At 41.0% G+C, this 18,023-nt stretch overlaps 1 protein-coding gene across 1 annotated transcript; it reads left to right on the top strand.

Moving 5' to 3' along the window:
- The first annotated feature begins 6,005 nt into the window (after positions 1 to 6,005).
- On the top strand, positions 6,006 to 12,837 carry LOC122739612 (hereditary hemochromatosis protein homolog). The gene is made up of 6 exons (XM_043981282.1): positions 6,006 to 6,123; positions 8,784 to 9,044; positions 10,310 to 10,576; positions 10,825 to 11,103; positions 11,295 to 11,414; positions 12,776 to 12,837. The coding sequence occupies exons 1-6, from the start codon at positions 6,006 to 6,008 to the stop codon at positions 12,835 to 12,837; spliced, it is 1,107 nt and encodes a 368-aa protein (XP_043837217.1).
- The last annotated feature ends 5,186 nt before the right edge of the window (positions 12,838 to 18,023 follow it).

Below are 18,023 nucleotides of genomic sequence, written 5' to 3'. Positions count from 1 at the left end.
TTGAGGCACTGATCTGATAGGAGGGAGTATGGAACTGTGATTTTATTGATGTATAGAACTCCCGGGTAGAGAAATTTCTACAAATTCAGATTTTTACTTTCTCTGAAACTTTAGTCTTGGAAAGTTTCCAAAACCTTTAAGAGTTTAAGTGAATTGTCTAGGCTCACACTGCCAGTATATGTCAGAGCCAGGACTTGAATACAGGTTCTTGGCTTTGAGATTTGTTCTCTATCTACTATATCAAAGTGCATCCCTTCTTTTCAAGATGAACTAAAATCAGTCTCTCAAGAAATGTTAGGTAAATTCTTTCCTTCTACCCTCTCTTAAATCACTGAAGGAAAGCCTTTTCAGAATATTCTGTATTTGCCAGCTCCTTATAGATGCTTCATAAAATTTTCTTTATGTAAGGGATGGAAAGGGTTGTGCCATGTTGTTTTGCCCATGTAACTCATTTGTGTGCACATTGGTCTAGATGTGGCTTGTAGGGATGCAGGAATAGATACCTTGAGAATCTTTTCTCTTCCACCATTTTCTTTTATTTTTTAATGTAATAAACATTCTTATTTATAGTTTGGGGTTCCAATTTTTATCCTTCCTTCCCTTCCTCCCCTCTTCCCTCCCTGAGGTGGAAAGCAATCTCTTCCACCATTTTCTAAGGAATGTTTCATTCCTACAAGGAGACTGATGTCAGAAGCTTGCCATTCTTTTCCCTTCAGAGAGTTGGAGAAACTGGGCTGGAATTATATCCATCTGTTCCCTTAAATATTATTAGTCTAGGGAAAATAATTTTTCAATTTAAGCTGTACTTCTGTTTTCTCTTCTTTAATAGGAAGGGAGAATCCTAATCTATATAAACATGGTTTGATGTCCTTCTTAGCAGATGACAGTTCCAAAACAAATACATGTAACAGACTATTTATCTAAGTCAATAACAGAACAGAAACCAGAGAAAATATACATGGGTAAAATAGACTAGAAAATACAAAGGGAAGATGAGTTCTCTTGTTGGGAACAAGATAACTCAGCTCAGATATCATCCAAAGGGAAATTCCCTGAAATCCCAAGTGCAACAAACTGAGCATATCCACATGACTGAAATGATAGCTTCCCTACATGCCATCTTTCCAGACTCTTTCTCCCTCCATGGACCCAAAGAGAGACAGAAATGGAGAATCTTCTCTCTCGAAGCTAGAATCTAGAACCCAGAAGCCCAGGATCTCTCTTTACAACTCTCACCAACTCTAGTTCTCATATGGACACAGCAGAGAGCATTCTTAGCCAATGAGGATGAAAGGTTTAGAGAACTTAATTGTATGTGAAAAGGGCAGCAACATAATGAACTTTGCTTTCAGGATCCTAGACCCTTCATACAGTTGTCCCTCTAACCCCTCATCTACAAAAGAGTTACAAAGGCGTAGGGGAGGTAAAAATATTGAGCACCCTAGGGGACCATGAGATTGTTTATAGAGAGTAGGGGCTTTTGAGCAAGTAGGATTTGTTTAAAAGGAGATTTTTCCAATTCTTTAAAAATCCAGCTCTTACTATGCCATTTGAGTAAATCTTTCTGCTACAGTTTTAATTGAATCTACTGGCTGATTGATAACAAAAGCATAAAATATTTGAGAGAATAGCCATCTACAAGGTTGCCTCTGGAAAGCTGGTAGTAGCAAAATCCATCCCTTGGGGAGGGAGAAGGTAAGTAGCCATTGGTAGGTTTGGAAGTTGAGTGAGCCTCAAAGGGGCATTACATAGAAAAACAATCTATGGCCTTCAGGGTGTTTCAGTCTGATGGGGATTGGTATTGTTCCTTCTTCTTCTTCTTCTTCTTCTTCTTCTTCTTCTTCTTCTTCTTCTTCCTCTTCTCCTTCTTCTGGTGGGGCAGTGAGGCTGCTCAGGGTCATACAGCTAGTAAGTGTCAAGTGTTTGAGGCCAGATTTGAACTCAGGTCCTCCTGAATACAGGACCGGTGCTTTATCCACTGTGCCATCTAGCTGCTCCTGTCCTTCTTTCTTGAAGAGGACAATCATATCAGGAGGGTCATGTCTTGACTTGCAAGTGAATTGGATTTAAGTGAGGCAGAGCTGTGCAAAGTCTTTAGATTCCTTCTCTCCTCCACAGTTGTTAGAGTCCAGTGGCAAGACATGGGTTAGGACAACTGTCAATGGCACCAGATGGAGTGGGAGATCTTGGCATTTTTAAGCTAAGGTCTTTCCCAGTTCTCAGTTTGTCTGAGACAACCCCCAATCAATGATTCAAGGTTAGGCAAGAATTGAGGCAAAAGATAGCTTAGTTTGCCTTCACAAAAAATCAGTATGGAAAAAAAATTAAATAAAATAAAAATAAATCAGTATGAGAACAGAAGACCCTCAGCGTTTCTGGCCAGAACAGAAAGAATTACTATTTTTACATTCACTCTGAGCCATCAAAACCCAAAAAGAACAAGTGAGGTTTGGGTTGGGACCTATTATTAGCCTGATGGGGGGAGGAAGGATTGAAAAGTAGGAGTGGTCTTTACCAGAGGTGACAGGCTGAATGAGATGACACCTTATAGTTGTCAAAAATCTTTGAGGTACTCCTCAAAACTTTCACATTGGTTTTGGAGAATGTATAGACTAAAAATATATTCCAGGGAAATCTAAGACATTCCTACTAAAAGGACATGGGGTGGGGACCAGACAGGAACTATGAAGAAGAGTACTTTGGGTGAGGACCAGAGGTCAGTTGGTCAAGTGCCTATATTTGTGAAATGAGAGAACTCCTATTTTGTTTCCCTTTCCTACTTCATCCATTTTTATAAGGATGGAGAGGGTGAGCAAAGGGAGATGAGAGCATCCAAATCCTGAGCTCTTTGACAACCACTTCAGAGTTCTCCATTCTCTCCAGCATGCCTATGTAAACTGTCAATCACTCATGGAGGGATCCTAATAGAAAGGTTGGCCTTTTGAGTGCTGAGGCCTTTGTCCTTGAACAATAAATACTCCATGCACTTAAAGTCAGTACTTCATTTTAGTAATTAATTTTTTTCAAGAGTTTGTCTGCAAATTTGTACTCTCCAACTAGAATTCAAGTGTGACAAGTGGAGACTGACTGTGTTCTCTCCTCTTATATCCCCATGGTTTTAGCTTAAATATGTGAATACAATAGGAGCCTAAAAATTACTGACTGTGTTCATAGGGTTCATGATTGATCACAATCAGTGACATTTGGATAACACATGTGTCATTCAGATTTTTTTCTACAATCAGAAGTTCCATCGCCTCAGCCACTCAGTTATATGAATTTTGGGGAGAGTATTTATTTCATACCCACTGATGAATGAGCATGGAGAGAAAAGATGGCTGATTAAAAAAGGAGGTATGCCAAGATCTTGGGGATTTTTTCACCCTCTATGTACACCCCTAAGTTACATGTAAATTTCCTTGATACCCTACTCATACAGTGATCATCAAGTTAAACCTTTCTTTCCAGCTCCTGTCAGACCCATCATCCCAAAAGAAACTCTCTTGATATTTGATGTTTTCCCTTTCATTTCCAATTTTTGGCACTTTTTGGTACCCAGAATCCTGACCAGCTCCTCTACCATGGAAGCAGCCCTGGAGTATCCAGATCGAGTCATCTATTGACCACAATTAGGGAAGTGAGGTCAGTCCTACGTTGAGGAGGTGACTGTGGAATATCTAGTTCATGGGTTATAGGACATGGAAGCAAGAAATCATCAAGAAACTTAAGACTGTTCTCCAGCTCTTCTTATTCTATCTTCCTCCCCAGTCCTGTAGGCAATATGGTATCAAAGGGTAGGTCAAATCAACAAGACTTAGCAATTGGCAATAATATGGAATAAAGGAGAAGGGACAATCAAAGATGACTTAGTCACAATGTTGTTTTTTAAAACATTTTTTATTTAAAGTTTTGTGTTCCAAATTCTATCCCTCTCTCCATCCCTCTTTCCCCTCCCTGAGGAAATAAGCAATCAGATATAGGATATGCACGAGCAATTTTGTAAAGCATTTCCATATGAGTTATTTTTATAAGAAAAGTAGAATAAAGTAAAAAAGAAAGAAAGAAAGAGAAAAAAGAAAGTGAAAATAACATGCTTCAGTCTGTGTTCAATCAACATCCACTTTTTCTCTGGAGACAGATAATATGCTTTATCATTAGTTTCTTTAGGATTGTCTTGGATCATTGTATTGCTGAGAATAGTTAATTCATTCACAATTCTTCATCAAACAATACTGTTGTTACTGTATACAGCATTCTCATGGTTCTGTTAACTTCATTATTCATCAGTTCATGTAAGCCTTTCCACGTTTTTCTAAAATCATTCTGCTTGTCATTTTTAATAGCACAATAATATTCCATTACAATCATATACCACAGCTGGTTTAGCCATTCCCCAATTGATGGGCATCCCTTTGATTTCCAATTCTTAGCCAAGACAAAAATAGCTGGCATAAATATTCTTGTACAAATAAGACCTTTTCCATTTTTTGGATGTTTTTGGGATATAAATGGTATGTATAGTTTTTTATAGCTTTTGGGCATAGTTCCAAATTGCTCTGCAGAATGATTGGATCAGTTCACAAAATTCCACTAATAGTATATTAGTATCCCAGTTTTCCTACATCCCCTCCAATATCTTCCTTTTTGTCATAGTAGCTATTCTGATATGTGTGAGGTAGGACTTCAGAGTTGTTTTAATTTGCATTTCTCTGAAAAATAGTGATTTAGAGCATTTTTTCATATGACTACAGTTAACATTGATTTCTTTGTCTGAAAACTGCCTGTTTACATCTTTTGACCATTTATCAATTGGAGAATGACTTGTATTTTTATAAATTTTACTCAGTTCTTTATATATTTGAGAAATGAGGCCTTTATCAGAGATACTTGTTGAAAAATTTCTTTCCCAGTTTTCTGCTTTCCTTATAATTTTGCTTGCATTGGTTTTGTTTATGCAAAAGCTTTTTAATTTTATGTAATTGCAATTATCTATTTTACATTTTTTAATGCTTTCTATATATTCTTTAGTCCAAAATTCTTCCCTTATCCATAAATCTGACAAAACTATTTCATGCTCTCTAAATTTGCTTATGGTATCACCCTTTATGTGTAAATCATGTAACCATTTTTACCTTATTTTTGGATAGGACATGAGATGTTGGTCTATACCAAGTTTTTGCCATACTGTTTTCCAGTTGTCCTAGCAGTTTTTGTCAAATTTTTTTTTGTTCCAAAAGCTTGGATCGTAAACATGACTTAGTCACAACAATATTATGCAGAAGTATTCATAGGGGCAGCTAGGTGGTGCAGTGGATAAAGCACTGGCCCTGGATTCAGGAATACCTGAGTTCAAATCTGGCCTTAGACACTTGACACTTACTAACTGTTTGACCCTGGGCAAGTCACTTAACTCCCATAGCCCTGCAAAAAAAAATGCAAAAACAGAAGTATTCATACTTTCAGTGTGGGGACTCCTTGAAGGAGTAATTGTCTAATCAGATTAGGGGCTCCAGAGAGGCAGGGTTTTGTTTTTTTTTGTCTCCCCTCTATATCAAGCAACAACTGAAGGTAGGGACTATATCTTCTGATTAGATCAGATACTCCTTAAGGAAAAGACTATCTCTTCCACTTGACTAGGAACTACCTCCCTGAGGGTTAATTTCCCTGATCAGATCTAGTATTTCTTTAATTCAAGCAACAGTTACAAATGCCAGCTTTGTCCATGGAACTGTACCCCACTCTGGAGCTTCCCAACATCACCTGAATATGATAACATTCAAGACTTTCCTGTCTTCACCACAGGCTCTGTTTCACTTCCATTCATGTCAGGAAGGAGCAGGTTCTGCCTGGTGACAGATACCTTCACCAGAAATGATTGGAGGGCAGGGTCTTAGAGGATCCAGCATCAGGAGAAGGAAGCCCTTAGATATAAAGAAGCTTTGTTTTAGCTTAAGCACTGTAGGGCAGAGGGAGCTTGGAGACTGGTAGCTCCCATAACTGGGATGATGTTGAGGAGATCAAACAGTCACCTGTACAAGATGGTAAATTGGTGGAGAAGGGGAGACTCAGTCTCATCCTGGATACTCATTCTGATGCTGTTTGCTTTCAGGGAGACACAGGCAGGTGAGTCTGGAGGAAGAAGGGGAGAAATATGGAGCTGAATCTGTTGTGGGAAGTTCTGTCCTTAGCTTAGCCTGATAAGGAAGACACAAACTCCCCCTGGTTTAGTGAGGATGAGTGGGGAAGATCCTATCCTCAACCTTGTAGAAGTCTATTAGCCTTATGGAGGTAAGCACATCTCATGCCTTCGAGGAACTCAGCTTGATGGGGAGGCTGGATACAGACTGAACAAACTGACAGGAGCACAATGAATAAGGAGACAACTGTGAGCATCTGGACAATGCGATTGCCTTGAGTCCTAGGGATGAAGCTGAAGTGATGCTGACCAATCAAAATCAATTAGAGGTAGGTTTCAGGAAGAAGGGCAGTTTGATTTGAGGCAATGGTTGTGCCTCTTGAGGGGACTCCCTGGCTTATGTCCATTCATCAAACAAGAATTACTAGGCTTCATAGACAGATGGACTACAGCAGTCAGGACACTGTAAGGAATAAAGGAAGGGGAGTTCCAGATCTGGCTGTAAGGTCCTTGAACTGGAGGAATTCTGGAGACAGAATTAATCCATGAAGAAGGGAGGAGGAGGGAAGGATGAGAGCTGCCCAGGCTTTCAGACAAGCAAAGAATTGATAGGCACTGAGGAAACAGTGAAAAAGGGGATGGAGGAAAGCAAGGACAATCCTCATACTGAGGGTTCCAAATCCTCATGGCTGCTGTCATGGGTTGCTGTCTCTATTCAAATAAATAAATTGATATTTACATGTTTTCTTTATGAGAGGCAGCAAGTTAGATTACATAAGGAGCTGGTTCCTGAGTCAAGAAGACCAGGGTTCAAATCCAGCCTCTGATTCATACTAGATTGTGACCCTAGGTCAGTTATTTAAGCTCTCAGTGTCCCCAGGAACTGTCTTGGGCTCTAATTTGCTTGGCACGTGCTGATCTGCATTGCTAGGGGGAGTTCCTCACTGATAGCTTCATTCACCATAGCCTAGTATTATATTTAGCTTATCGCTATTTTCCCCATAAGGTATCATGACTGTCTAATCAGTTCAAACTTAAGGTGTTGGTGCTTCTTTCTGGCCTCAAATAAGTCATGGAGCAGTTAAGGCAGCAGTTGCTTTGGCAACCCTGATATCTATAATCTAAACAGAGGGACTTCCAGGTATCACAGCCCTAGTTGGGGCTAGCTTGGGATTTTCCTTGGCCAAGATTGGTCCCTGCTGATGAGAAAGAAGGGGGTATTTATCAATAGGAAGTGAGCAGTTGAGGGGCAGCCAGGTGGTGCAGTGTGTAAAGCACTGGCTCTGGATTCAGGAGGACCTGAGTTCAAATCCAGCCTCAGACACTTGACCCTAGCTGTGTGACCCTGGGCAAGTCACTTAACCCTCCTTGCCCAGCATGCATAAATAGATAGATGATAGATAGATAAATAAATATAAATTTTAAAAAAGGAAGCGATCAGTGGAGCCCATTCCCATCTGTCCCAGATAATCCAGGCTGGATAACTACTTCTCCAGGATTTGAGAGATTTATGCTCAGATATAAATTGGAGGAAGGAGCTTCAGAGTTCTTTGCCAACTATCAGAGTCTTTGAAAACTTCTTAGGAAACAAAAGCAGCTTTGGCTTGGGTGTGTTTTCCTGGGTTGGCCCTTTGTGCCTAGTCCCCTCCTTGCTGGCTACAGAGCCCAGCCCAGCATCAAGCATGCAGTTGTTAGCAAGGAGTTTGGGCACAATGAAAACCAGTGGTAATCCAAGGGCATAGATTTGCAAACAACCCCGTGAAGGAAAAATATCAGGGAGCCTTGTTCAAATTCTCTAACTCTCCTCTATCTGTAGATCAGTGTCAACACCATCTATTCGTACTGGGGCTCATATGCAAACCCTTCCCAATACCATCCAATCAGGTCACTAGGAGCAGCCAAGTCTGTTTATCTTCTATGTCCTAACTAAGGCAGGTCTCTTTTCCTCTTAGTCCAATCCAGGTAGGGTTAGAATGCTTCCAAAGAAACTTTTCACAGGTAAAAGAAAATGAAATCATTGAAACAAATGAGTGGGTGAAATAGAAGTCTCTTGTCTTCCTACTGTTTGCTCACGCTGTTTCACTCCCTGAACCCCTGTAACAGGCCAGTTTCTACCACAACAGCAACAATGACATTACCTTTCTGCTTTATAAACTTGCTGTTGTGTGTGCTCCAGCATTGATGGAAATACTGCTGGCCATTCATGTCACAATACATATACCTCCTGCCTTCTTTTTCTTACAGTTTAGGCATGATACCTTCCCCTCTGTGCTAACAACTCTAATGTTTCTTCTCATAGTTCTCTCTACTCCTCACTTATCCTATATAGATCCTGAGACTTAAGATGTGATAAGTTGAAGTGACTTAGCAAAAAGCTTGCTTCAAGTGTAAAGGATCATTCTAAATAAAGCAACCCACAAGAAGCTCTTATTGAGCCCTGCTCTGTGTCCAGTCCTATGATAGGCTCTCTCTGCACATTCAGTTGGGTGCATGATCTCCTTCTAGCATGTCCCTCAGGACATTTCTGCCCCATTTTAAACTGATAATAATAGAAAGCCTTAGTGGCTGGTGCATGGGTGTGAGGAGACTCTAGGCTTCTGACTCCACCCCCCATATATGACCTCTTTTTACCTTCTCTGCCATTTAGTCCACCATAGGAATGAACTTCAGTTCACTAAAGTGTTTATGAACCTCTCTGTCTCGGACTTCACTGTTGCTGGCTTCATTGATGACGTTCAGTGGCTTTCCTATGACAAACTGAATAAACAGATTATAGTGAAGGAAGTCTGGATCTCTGACGCCCTGGGAACCAACTTCATTGAAGATATGAATCGCTTCATGAGAAGACACGAGGGAGGTGGCTACATCGTGACATATTTCTTAACAGGAAATGACCCCAACAATAAGAGTAAGTTGGCCTCACTTGTCCCCATGCTCATATTTCTCCTCATCCCATCACCCAAACCTGATGAATCAATCCTCAGGAACTTGACCTATTTGGGATAACTGTCCAAAGGCTCAGGCTGCTGATGCTCTATCTGGAGCAAAACTACTTTGAAGGATACATTCCTGGGCCTTTATGTAGTCATTGTCAAATGTGCCTGACTCCTGGTGACCCTTTTGGTGGTTTTCTTGGCAAAGATACTAGAGTAGTTTGCCACTTCATTTGCCAACTCATTTTATGGATGAGGGAATGGAGGCAAACAGGGGTAAGTGACTTACCCAGTGCCACACAACTAGTAAGTGTCTCAGGCTGGATTTGAACTCAGATCTTCCTGACTTCAGGCCTGGAACTCTATGCACTGAGCCACTGACCTGCCCTGTCTAGCCTCAGGACTCACCAAACCACACCAGTTTCTCAGGACACCAAATCCTTCATTGAAAATTATTCAATGGGGCAGCTAGGTGGTGCAGCGGATAGAACACTGGCCTTGGAATCAGGAAGACCTGAGTTCAAACCCAGCCTCAGACACTTAACAATTACTAGCTTTGTAACCCTAGGCAAGTCACTTAACCCCAATTGCCTCGCCAAAAAAAAAAAAAAAGAAAAAAAAAGAAAATTATTCAAAAAACCTTCCCCTTCACCTACAAGATTTTCATATTTTACCTCTGCCCAAGTTTTCTAGATTATTGAATGTGAACTTAAGCTATTGAACTTCTTACCAAATATTCTTTGTTCCCTGAATGCAGAGATTAGTCCTGCTTGATCCCTGAATCACTGCTACTGTTCTTCTGCTTCTTCTACCTCCTGTGATTGGCTTCCAACTTGTACTGTCATGTGTCATTATCTCTTCCCACTTCCTACTTAGTGGGAATGTGGTTGTTCTAGCATCTATATAAAGAGAAAAGGCCATATATGGATTCAGAAAGAATACAATAATGAAAAGAAAGTAGGAGTGCATAAAAAGGTTGAATTATACTTGATTTCTAATCATCTCCCTCTTAACGTCCAGGGCCCCTTCTTAACTTGACCAGAATTCTCACTAGGCTGGGAGAACCTCCTCCCTCAGGACACAAAAATAATTCCACATGATATGCAGGTGATTCCCAACGTTAACCAACTAAAACCCTGTCTCTTCTGGAACCAACAACAAAAAATGCCTCCCTCAACTTACTTAATTTCTCCTGTACTATTTGCTCTAAAAATATCCCATATTTCTCCCTCTCCTCTAGGGAATCACACGAAACAGCTCTTTGTAGGCTGTGAATTAGATGATGGCATCCAATTGAAAAGCAAGGCACGCCTTGGCTGGGATGGCGAGGATATGATGGAGACTGATGATCATACAAAACACTGGGTGTTCCTGAACCCTAGGGCACAGAAGTTGAAACCTGTTACAGAAAGCTCCTTCTGGACCAATGAGATAGAACTCTCCAGTAAAAAATATTGTGTTGGTGTAGTTCAGAACATCTTTCGCAATTCAAGCATAAAGGAAAACTGTAAGTTCCCTTTCCTCTCCATCCCCTACCAAGAGTTACAAGCCACCTTTCCTTTATTATTATGGAGAAGTTGGGTCTCGGGAATTAGGTAGCTGGAGACCTGAATGAAGTTCCCTCTAACAATAAAAGAGCAGACATTATAGAAATGGGAGGGATTACCTTTATTACTTTGTTCATATGATGAGCATTTTATGGTCTATGTGAATTCTCTAAGCTATGATGTCTTCTCTCTTCCCTTCTTCCCTTAGTGCCACCTAAGGTGTATGTGTCCCGTCATGATTCCCCCAATGGTACCATCACCTTCTCCTGCTTGGCCACAGGCTTTTACCCCAGATCTATCTTGTTAATCTGGAAGAAGACCCCTGAACCAGCCAAATGGGGGAAGGAGAGCTCCAGTGGCACCCTGCCCAATGCTGATGATACCTTCTACCTCCATGTCACCCTGGAGCTACTCCCAGGGGACTCAGGGGAAGGGTACACTTGTGTGGTGGAGCATAGTGAGCTGCAGAAACCAGCTATCTACCCTGGTGAGTGTTTCAGCCAAGCTGGTTGGGCCAAATCCTAGGGAGTGGAGCTGCGGAATCCCTCAATCACCTGCTCATATCCATCCCTGCTGGTAAATGGCCTAAGAGCATACATCCTACTGGACACAAACCCCATTCCCACTGCATAAATGCATTACCTAACCCCTATTCATTTGTTGGATCTTCTCCTGCAGTTCCTGGAAAGCCTCCTAGGAAGTGGCTTTGGGCCATAGCTGTGAGCATCCTAGCAGTCTTCATCCTAGGGCTGAGCTGTGCTAAAGTCTTTATCACATGGAATAAGAAGAATAAGACAGGTATGTATGTGTTGGGAGTGAAAGGGACAGAACAAGTTTCTATGTTTGGACTGATTTGAATAATATTGTACATTGTAAAAAGAAATATAGATTCTCAAGGATGGAAGAGACCTTGATAGTATTTTAGTAGAAACCACAGAAAAGCAGAATTCTGCTACTCAAGAATCCCCAGCAAGTGATCATATGTCCTCTTCTCGGAGATATGGTGGCCAGAAATGAGCCTGTATTTCCTACAGATAGCTTTTCCTCAGGACAGGGTTCAGCATGACATAGTCCCAAAAGGATTACCCAGTCACATATAGATCAAAAGGACCTAGTTCAGAAGATAGCATCAAGATTGGAATTTTGATTTATGGACCATGGTTTCAAATATAGAAATGACTGGCTCCTGACCAGGGATAGCATTTACCTAACAAAGGCTCATAAAAATTCACCAATCTAGCTATCCCATTGTGCTTTAAATTGAATAGAAAGGAAAGAGAAAAAACCTGACCATATCAATTTATGTGGATAAATTCCAGGGAAAGTAGGTACAATGAAGAGGGGTAAAGACTAGGAGTTGCAGGAGGTAGCTCACTGGAAAAAAAATTGGAGAATTTTGGGGAACTTGGAATCCCAATAGGAGTGTGATATAGCAGCCCGGAAGTGAATGATGCCTTAGGCAACAGCATGAGAAAAATTATTTCCATGAAGCACCAGCTCAGAGTCCTACTGTGTACTGTCCTTAGGAGAATTGTAGAAGATCAGGTTCTTCTGGATATTGTTAAAGTAGAAAGAGTTGAATAACAAAGATAGTGAAAAGCCTATTGTTCTAGTTACATTGAAGGTACTGGAAATGTTTGTGTTGAAGAAGAGAAGATTGGGCAGTGGAAATAATGAGAGCAGGAAGTTGGCAACTAATTTGAAGAATCTTGAGAGGCTTCATGTGGATAAGGGATTTGACTACTTTTATTTGGGCCCAGAGGGTCCAATGTGTGGAAGGTGCCATCTATTTGAATGGAGACCCTAGTTCAGGCATGGACTGAACTAGATGGTTGCTGAGAATTTACATTCTCAAATTCTGTGAATCTCGGTCCATTCAAAGTCCCTGAGAAGCACAGGGAATGCTGTGAATTTTTCTATATGTTTTTGACCTGAGAAGGGGTTACAAGTGAGTGGAGGTCTCAATCTAGTGGCATGTGGTAGAATGGTTAAAAGTGCAAAGGCCAATGCAGAATCCATTGGAAGGTGAGTAGAGAGCAAATGTGTATGTTCCTGTGTGTGTAATTCCTTAATGCTGATCACCTTCCCTTTCCCTACCTATCTTATTAGCATGGGAAGAGAAGTATGGGGAAAACTTGACCTAAGGCTCTTTCTCACAGGGACAACTTCACAATCTCAACTAAAAGGACCCATTTCTTCTCCAACTATTCATCTCCAGTAAAGGAGTCCACTGTGCTGACACCTGATATCACGTCATCTAATTTTCAGAGAAGTTGTTGCATATCCATGCCTATAATGCTTGCCCTCCTCATCTCCACCTCTGAGAACCTTTACTTGCCCTCAGGCTCCATACTGGCACCACCTCCTCTGTGAAGCCTTCCCTGATCTCTTCAGTTGTTACAGATATCTTCTTCTTGACAACATTGTAACTAGTTATTGGGGTCCATATGATGTATCACTGCACAATGGTGTTTAAGGTCCTTAAAGTTAGGTAATGTTTCTTTATTGTCCTTGTAAACATTCCTGGATCTGGGAGAAGGTGGTGGTTTGGTTTGGGAGGTCTAGTTTCTGGGGTCATGTGCATTGTGATTATTGAAGCCCAGGAATGAACAAAAACTGTTCCTCCCCTGGGCCAGTGGTAAAAGACCCAGACCTCAGGGCAGGGTGCGCAGATCCCATTCAGCTCCAAAAGAAGCCAGACACACTCTGTGAAACTATAGCAAATATATAGCAAAAATAGAAAATAACACAAACAACAAAGAAATAACTCATGTCCCACCTTCTCCCACCAAGCAACCTGGGCTCTGGGCTCAATTTTGGAGGAACCTGATCTCCTCCTGAGCCCCTCTTGGGCTCATTACACTTTGACCTCAGAGAAGAAATCTGGATAGGAACTCTAAACCAAAGTTTAGGTTGGGCTTATGTTTCAGTTGTTCCTAGTGGGGATAAACTAGGTCCCATCTAGAAAAGTGATCAATGAATGAAGGAGGTCAGGTCTTGGGAGAGTTATTTATTTCCTCCACCACAAAAGAAATGCTTAAAATACAAAACATGTATAAACATGTTATCGACAAATCCTTGAAAGATGAAGCAGCACTTAATTCTTATTATGTATTCTTGAGGGATTAGTGATTAAAATATCAGATATTTGGCAGGTATACCTGAGATCCAAGTGACGCAAACTTCATCCTTCAGGTAGGGGACATCTTTCTCTCTGAGAAGGGCATCATTGAATAAAGCCCCCTAGAACTCTGAACTCTTATGACAAGGTGGCACTTGACTGGAACCATCTACCTCTCTGATAGATATTCAAAATCCTATGCTCAAGGAGCAAAACATAGAGCAAAAAGGGCAGCTTGGGGCTTAAGATACAGTTTCTAGCTCATTGAGACAGGCTGTAAGTATTCACACTATCATGTGCTTTCAATCACCATTGCTTCCAGGGTAGAAAACAGGGATAGATCCCCTTTTCCCATCACAAGAAGTCTGAGGCTTCCAAAGTTCCAGTTGAAATACTCCAAAGAAAAAAGATGGGCAGAAAGCAAACTGGAAGTGATTTCTCTTTCAGTTGACTAAGCAGGCAACTCTTCCTATTCTGTTGCCAGTTCTCTTAGACATAATTTTCATCCCTACCCCACTCCAAATGAGGGCACTATTCCAAGGACAAAAGGAATGGCCAGAAGCTGAGGCAAATAGGTATTAAATGACTTGCCCAGGGTCACAGGGCTAGTAAGTATCTGAGGCTAGATTTGAACTCAGGAAAATGAGTCTTCCTAACTCCATATACACACTCTATCCACTGTGCCACCTAGCTGCCCTTTGTTGTCTTCTTTTAGCCTGAAGTATGATAAATATGTTCATGTGGGCTGCTAAGAGGTATGGGTTACAACTGTAAACAATCCTGTTTAACATTTGCTGTGTGCCTTATTGCTTTTCTGCTCAGATGCAGCCCTAGATATTTTTATCTATCTGTTGCTATAGGAATGGGAAATGAGGCAGCTAGGTGCTTCAGTGGATAAAACACTGGGCTTGGAGTCAGGAAGATCTGAGTTCAAATCTAGCCTCAGACACACTAACTGTATGACCCTAAAGAAGTCACCTAACCTCTATTTGCCTCATTTGTAAAAGGGGGACACCCTGCAGAAGGAAATGGCAAACCACCCCAGGATCTTTGGCAAGAAAACTGCAAGAAAATAATTACTAATAATGAATTTCTAGGAGAAATCCCATGAGCATTGGGTCTTTTTTTTTTTTGATGAGACAATTAGGGTTAGGTGACTTGCCCAGGGTCACACAGCTAGTAAGTGTTAAGTGTCTGAGGCCAGATTTGAACTCAGGTCCTCCTGACTTCAGGGCTGGTGTTATTTCCACTGCACCACCTAGCTGCCCCAACATTGGGTCTTATTATTAAGCATGGTAGTAGTTATCATTGCTAGAACTATGGGGGATGAAAAGAAATAAGTTAATAGGTGGGAATCTCTTCAGGGATCAATGAGTAGTGTGTCTATGGGGAACTCTGCCCTGGGCACTGGACTTTCTGGAGTGGGGGGAGGAGAAAGGACTGATCCCTGGGTCTCCCAAGAGATCAATTATTAATAATTATTTTCTCACAGTCACTAAGATGGTGACAATCTGGAAATCTTTCCATATAAGCTTTAGTTGAAATACCTGGTGATGAATAAAAGAGGACTTAGGAAAACATGGTAGCTGTCATCAAATATTTAAAGGACTCTCATTTGGAAGAAGAAAGATTCATTCTCTTTGGCCACACAAGGAAAAACTAAGATCTCTTCCAACTTTGACTCTCTGTGATTCTTTTTACAAACTGGAAGGGAGATAGAACTGCAATGTCTTGCGATCATCCCCTTGGGATTTCAGTTTCCTTTCCTCTTTTGCCTTCCTTTTCTTCATTCTAAGGAAGGCCATGGCACAGCTTAGTACAGGGATGATAACTGCTACCATTCTTAGTAATAAGACCCAATGCCTATGGGCTTAATAGGAACTATAGGGGATGAAAAGAAATAAGTTAATAGGTGGGAATCTCTTTAGGGATCAATGAGTAATGTGTCTATGGGGAACTCTGCCCTGTGGGCCCTTTCCCCCAAAGGCATGGAGAGTGGATAGTTGAATTTCATGGTTGACCTTCTAGGGAGCTTAGGAGCAATATTCCCCAGGGTACACTGCTGGTATCTTCAGCTCTCTGTGTTCCACTATGTAAGTATAATCTGCTTCTCCCTCCCCTAATGGGAGCTCCAGGGTGATTTAGACTTAGAAGGTGGCATCAAAATTGGGCAGGCTGCCTCAGGAGCTCTTCTGCCCCCACACACCCAGACCTCCACCCTTCTCCTATTTCATAAGAAAAGATTTGGGGTAGAAGCCACTGACTGAGCAGAGCAGGAGAGGGTAATGCTTCCATTTAAGGCATCACAGTGAAGCACTGTCATATCAGGTGTCACTTAAGATGGGGCAAAGTAGAGTTGGCATTTTGTCCAAAAGTCTGTGAGCACCTGCTCTTCCCCTCGTCTCTGCCCTCTTTTCCTTCCCCTGCTGTCAATGACTACATGCTTTACTTTTCTCCCTTAGACACATCAATCCTAAGTTCCTAGGGGACAGAGTAGAATTTTTGGCTTCTTTTTATCTCTTGGCACACAGTAGGACCTTAATAAATATATTTTATTGTGGCATATGACAATATTAAAAGGCTTCTAATTTGACCACAAGTGGCCATGAGGGCCTGGTCTATTAAAAGGGTTAAGGTCAGAATCTTCAATATTTCAAGACTTCAGAGGATGCATGACTCAGGCAGTGAGTAGGAGCTATAGTTGGGACCAGAATTTAGTTGTCCTGCCTATCACTTAAGTTCTCCTGACACTACATAGAAGGAAGGTGGAAGTAGCTTGGACCTCTTTGTAGGAGGGCCTGGAGAAAAGACTCACCATTATCCATCAACCTTGAGCACTATAAGATTTTCCTCATCAAACCAACATAATAGGCATACATGTAATGCTGTCTCTCATTGGTCCAGAGCTATTTCCCACAGATCAGACAAAGGACAAGACATCAGACTTCCTGGTCTGAGTGTTTTTCTCCAGTTTGCTCATCTATGTGGTATAACTTCTTCCCATTGAAGGCAATCCAAACACAACTTCCCACCTAGATGTCATTATTTAGTTCATAGTCTACAAAGATCTGCAAAGTGTGATTCTCTGTGGGGAAAGAAGAGCATGTAGTATACTCTGGGAGCAAGGAATACAGGAGAGAAGGGAAACTTGAGGGAAAGAATGTGTCTTCAGTGATCCAGAAACAAACAAACAACAAAAAAGAACACCAACAAATCTTATGAAAGGTCTGCCTTGCCTAGGCCTAGTTGGATTCACATGAAAATGTGCTGACAGTTAGCTTGGTGGAGAGCTATTATCTGACCACAAAGTGTACCAGTCAATATTATTGAATTCCAACTTTTTCCAGGGTCACACAGCTAGTAAGTGTCAAGTGTCTGAGGCTGGATTTGAACTTAGGTCCTCCTGAATCCAGGGCCAGTACTCTATCCACTGCCCCACCTAGTTGCCTAACCTAGTTGGATTTAAAACTCTTTAAGTTTTGCCCATCAATTGGGATTTGGCTGAACAAGTTGTAGTATATGAATGTAATGGAATACTATTTTGCTGTAAGAAACAATGAGCAGGCAGATTTCAGAGAAACCTGGAAGGACTTGCATGAACTGATGATGAGTGAGATGAGCAGAACCAGGAGAAAATTGTACACAGTATCAACAACATTTTGTGTTGATCAACTGTGATAGACTTGATTCTTCTCAGCAATACAATGGTCCAAGATAGTTCCAGGGGACTCATGATGGGAAATGCTCTCCAAATCCAGAAAATTAAAGAACTGTGGAATTTAGATGCAGATCGAACCATACTATTTCTATTTTGTTGTTGTTGTTTTTCTTTTTTGAGGTTTTTCCTTTTTGCTCTGATTCTTCTCTCATAACATGACTAATGCAGAAATATGTTTGATGTGATTGTACAAATATAACCTATATCAGATTGCTTGCTTCTTGGGGAGGGGGGAGGGAGGGAAGGGAGGGAGAAAAATTTGAAACTGGAAATCTTATGGAAACAAATGTTGAAAACTATCTCTAAATGTAACTGGAAAATAATAAAATATTTATATGGAACAAAAACTCCTTAAGTTTTACAAACCACAAAACAATGGGCTACCCTGAAGGCAAGATACCACTTAACCTCCAAAACAAGGGTAAATATAGTTCAACTATTTTTTAAAAATAGAAATTTTTTTGTAAAAAAGCTAGTTTATAAATTATTATATTATCTTTGTTCATGGACTCCCACTTGTAATATATAAACATGCCCTTACAAGCTGAGTATACTTAAATGGGATATA

The sequence above is a fragment of the Dromiciops gliroides genome, chromosome 2 (assembly GCF_019393635.1).
Source record: "Dromiciops gliroides isolate mDroGli1 chromosome 2, mDroGli1.pri, whole genome shotgun sequence".
NCBI classification, from domain to species: domain Eukaryota; kingdom Metazoa; phylum Chordata; class Mammalia; order Microbiotheria; family Microbiotheriidae; genus Dromiciops; species Dromiciops gliroides.
This window is presented reverse-complemented; position numbering and strand designations above follow the sequence as displayed.

Excerpts from the sequence above, each read along its gene's own strand:
- LOC122739612 (XM_043981282.1), top strand. The coding sequence starts at position 6,006 with ATGTTGAGGAGATCAAACAGTCACCTGTACAAGATGGTAAATTGGTGG. Across the intron at positions 11,104-11,294 it reads GAAACCAGCTATCTACCCTG|TTCCTGGAAAGCCTCCTAGG; the intron begins GTGAGTGTTTCA and ends CTTCTCCTGCAG. Across the intron at positions 11,415-12,775 it reads GAATAAGAAGAATAAGACAG|GGACAACTTCACAATCTCAA; the intron begins GTATGTATGTGT and ends TCTTTCTCACAG.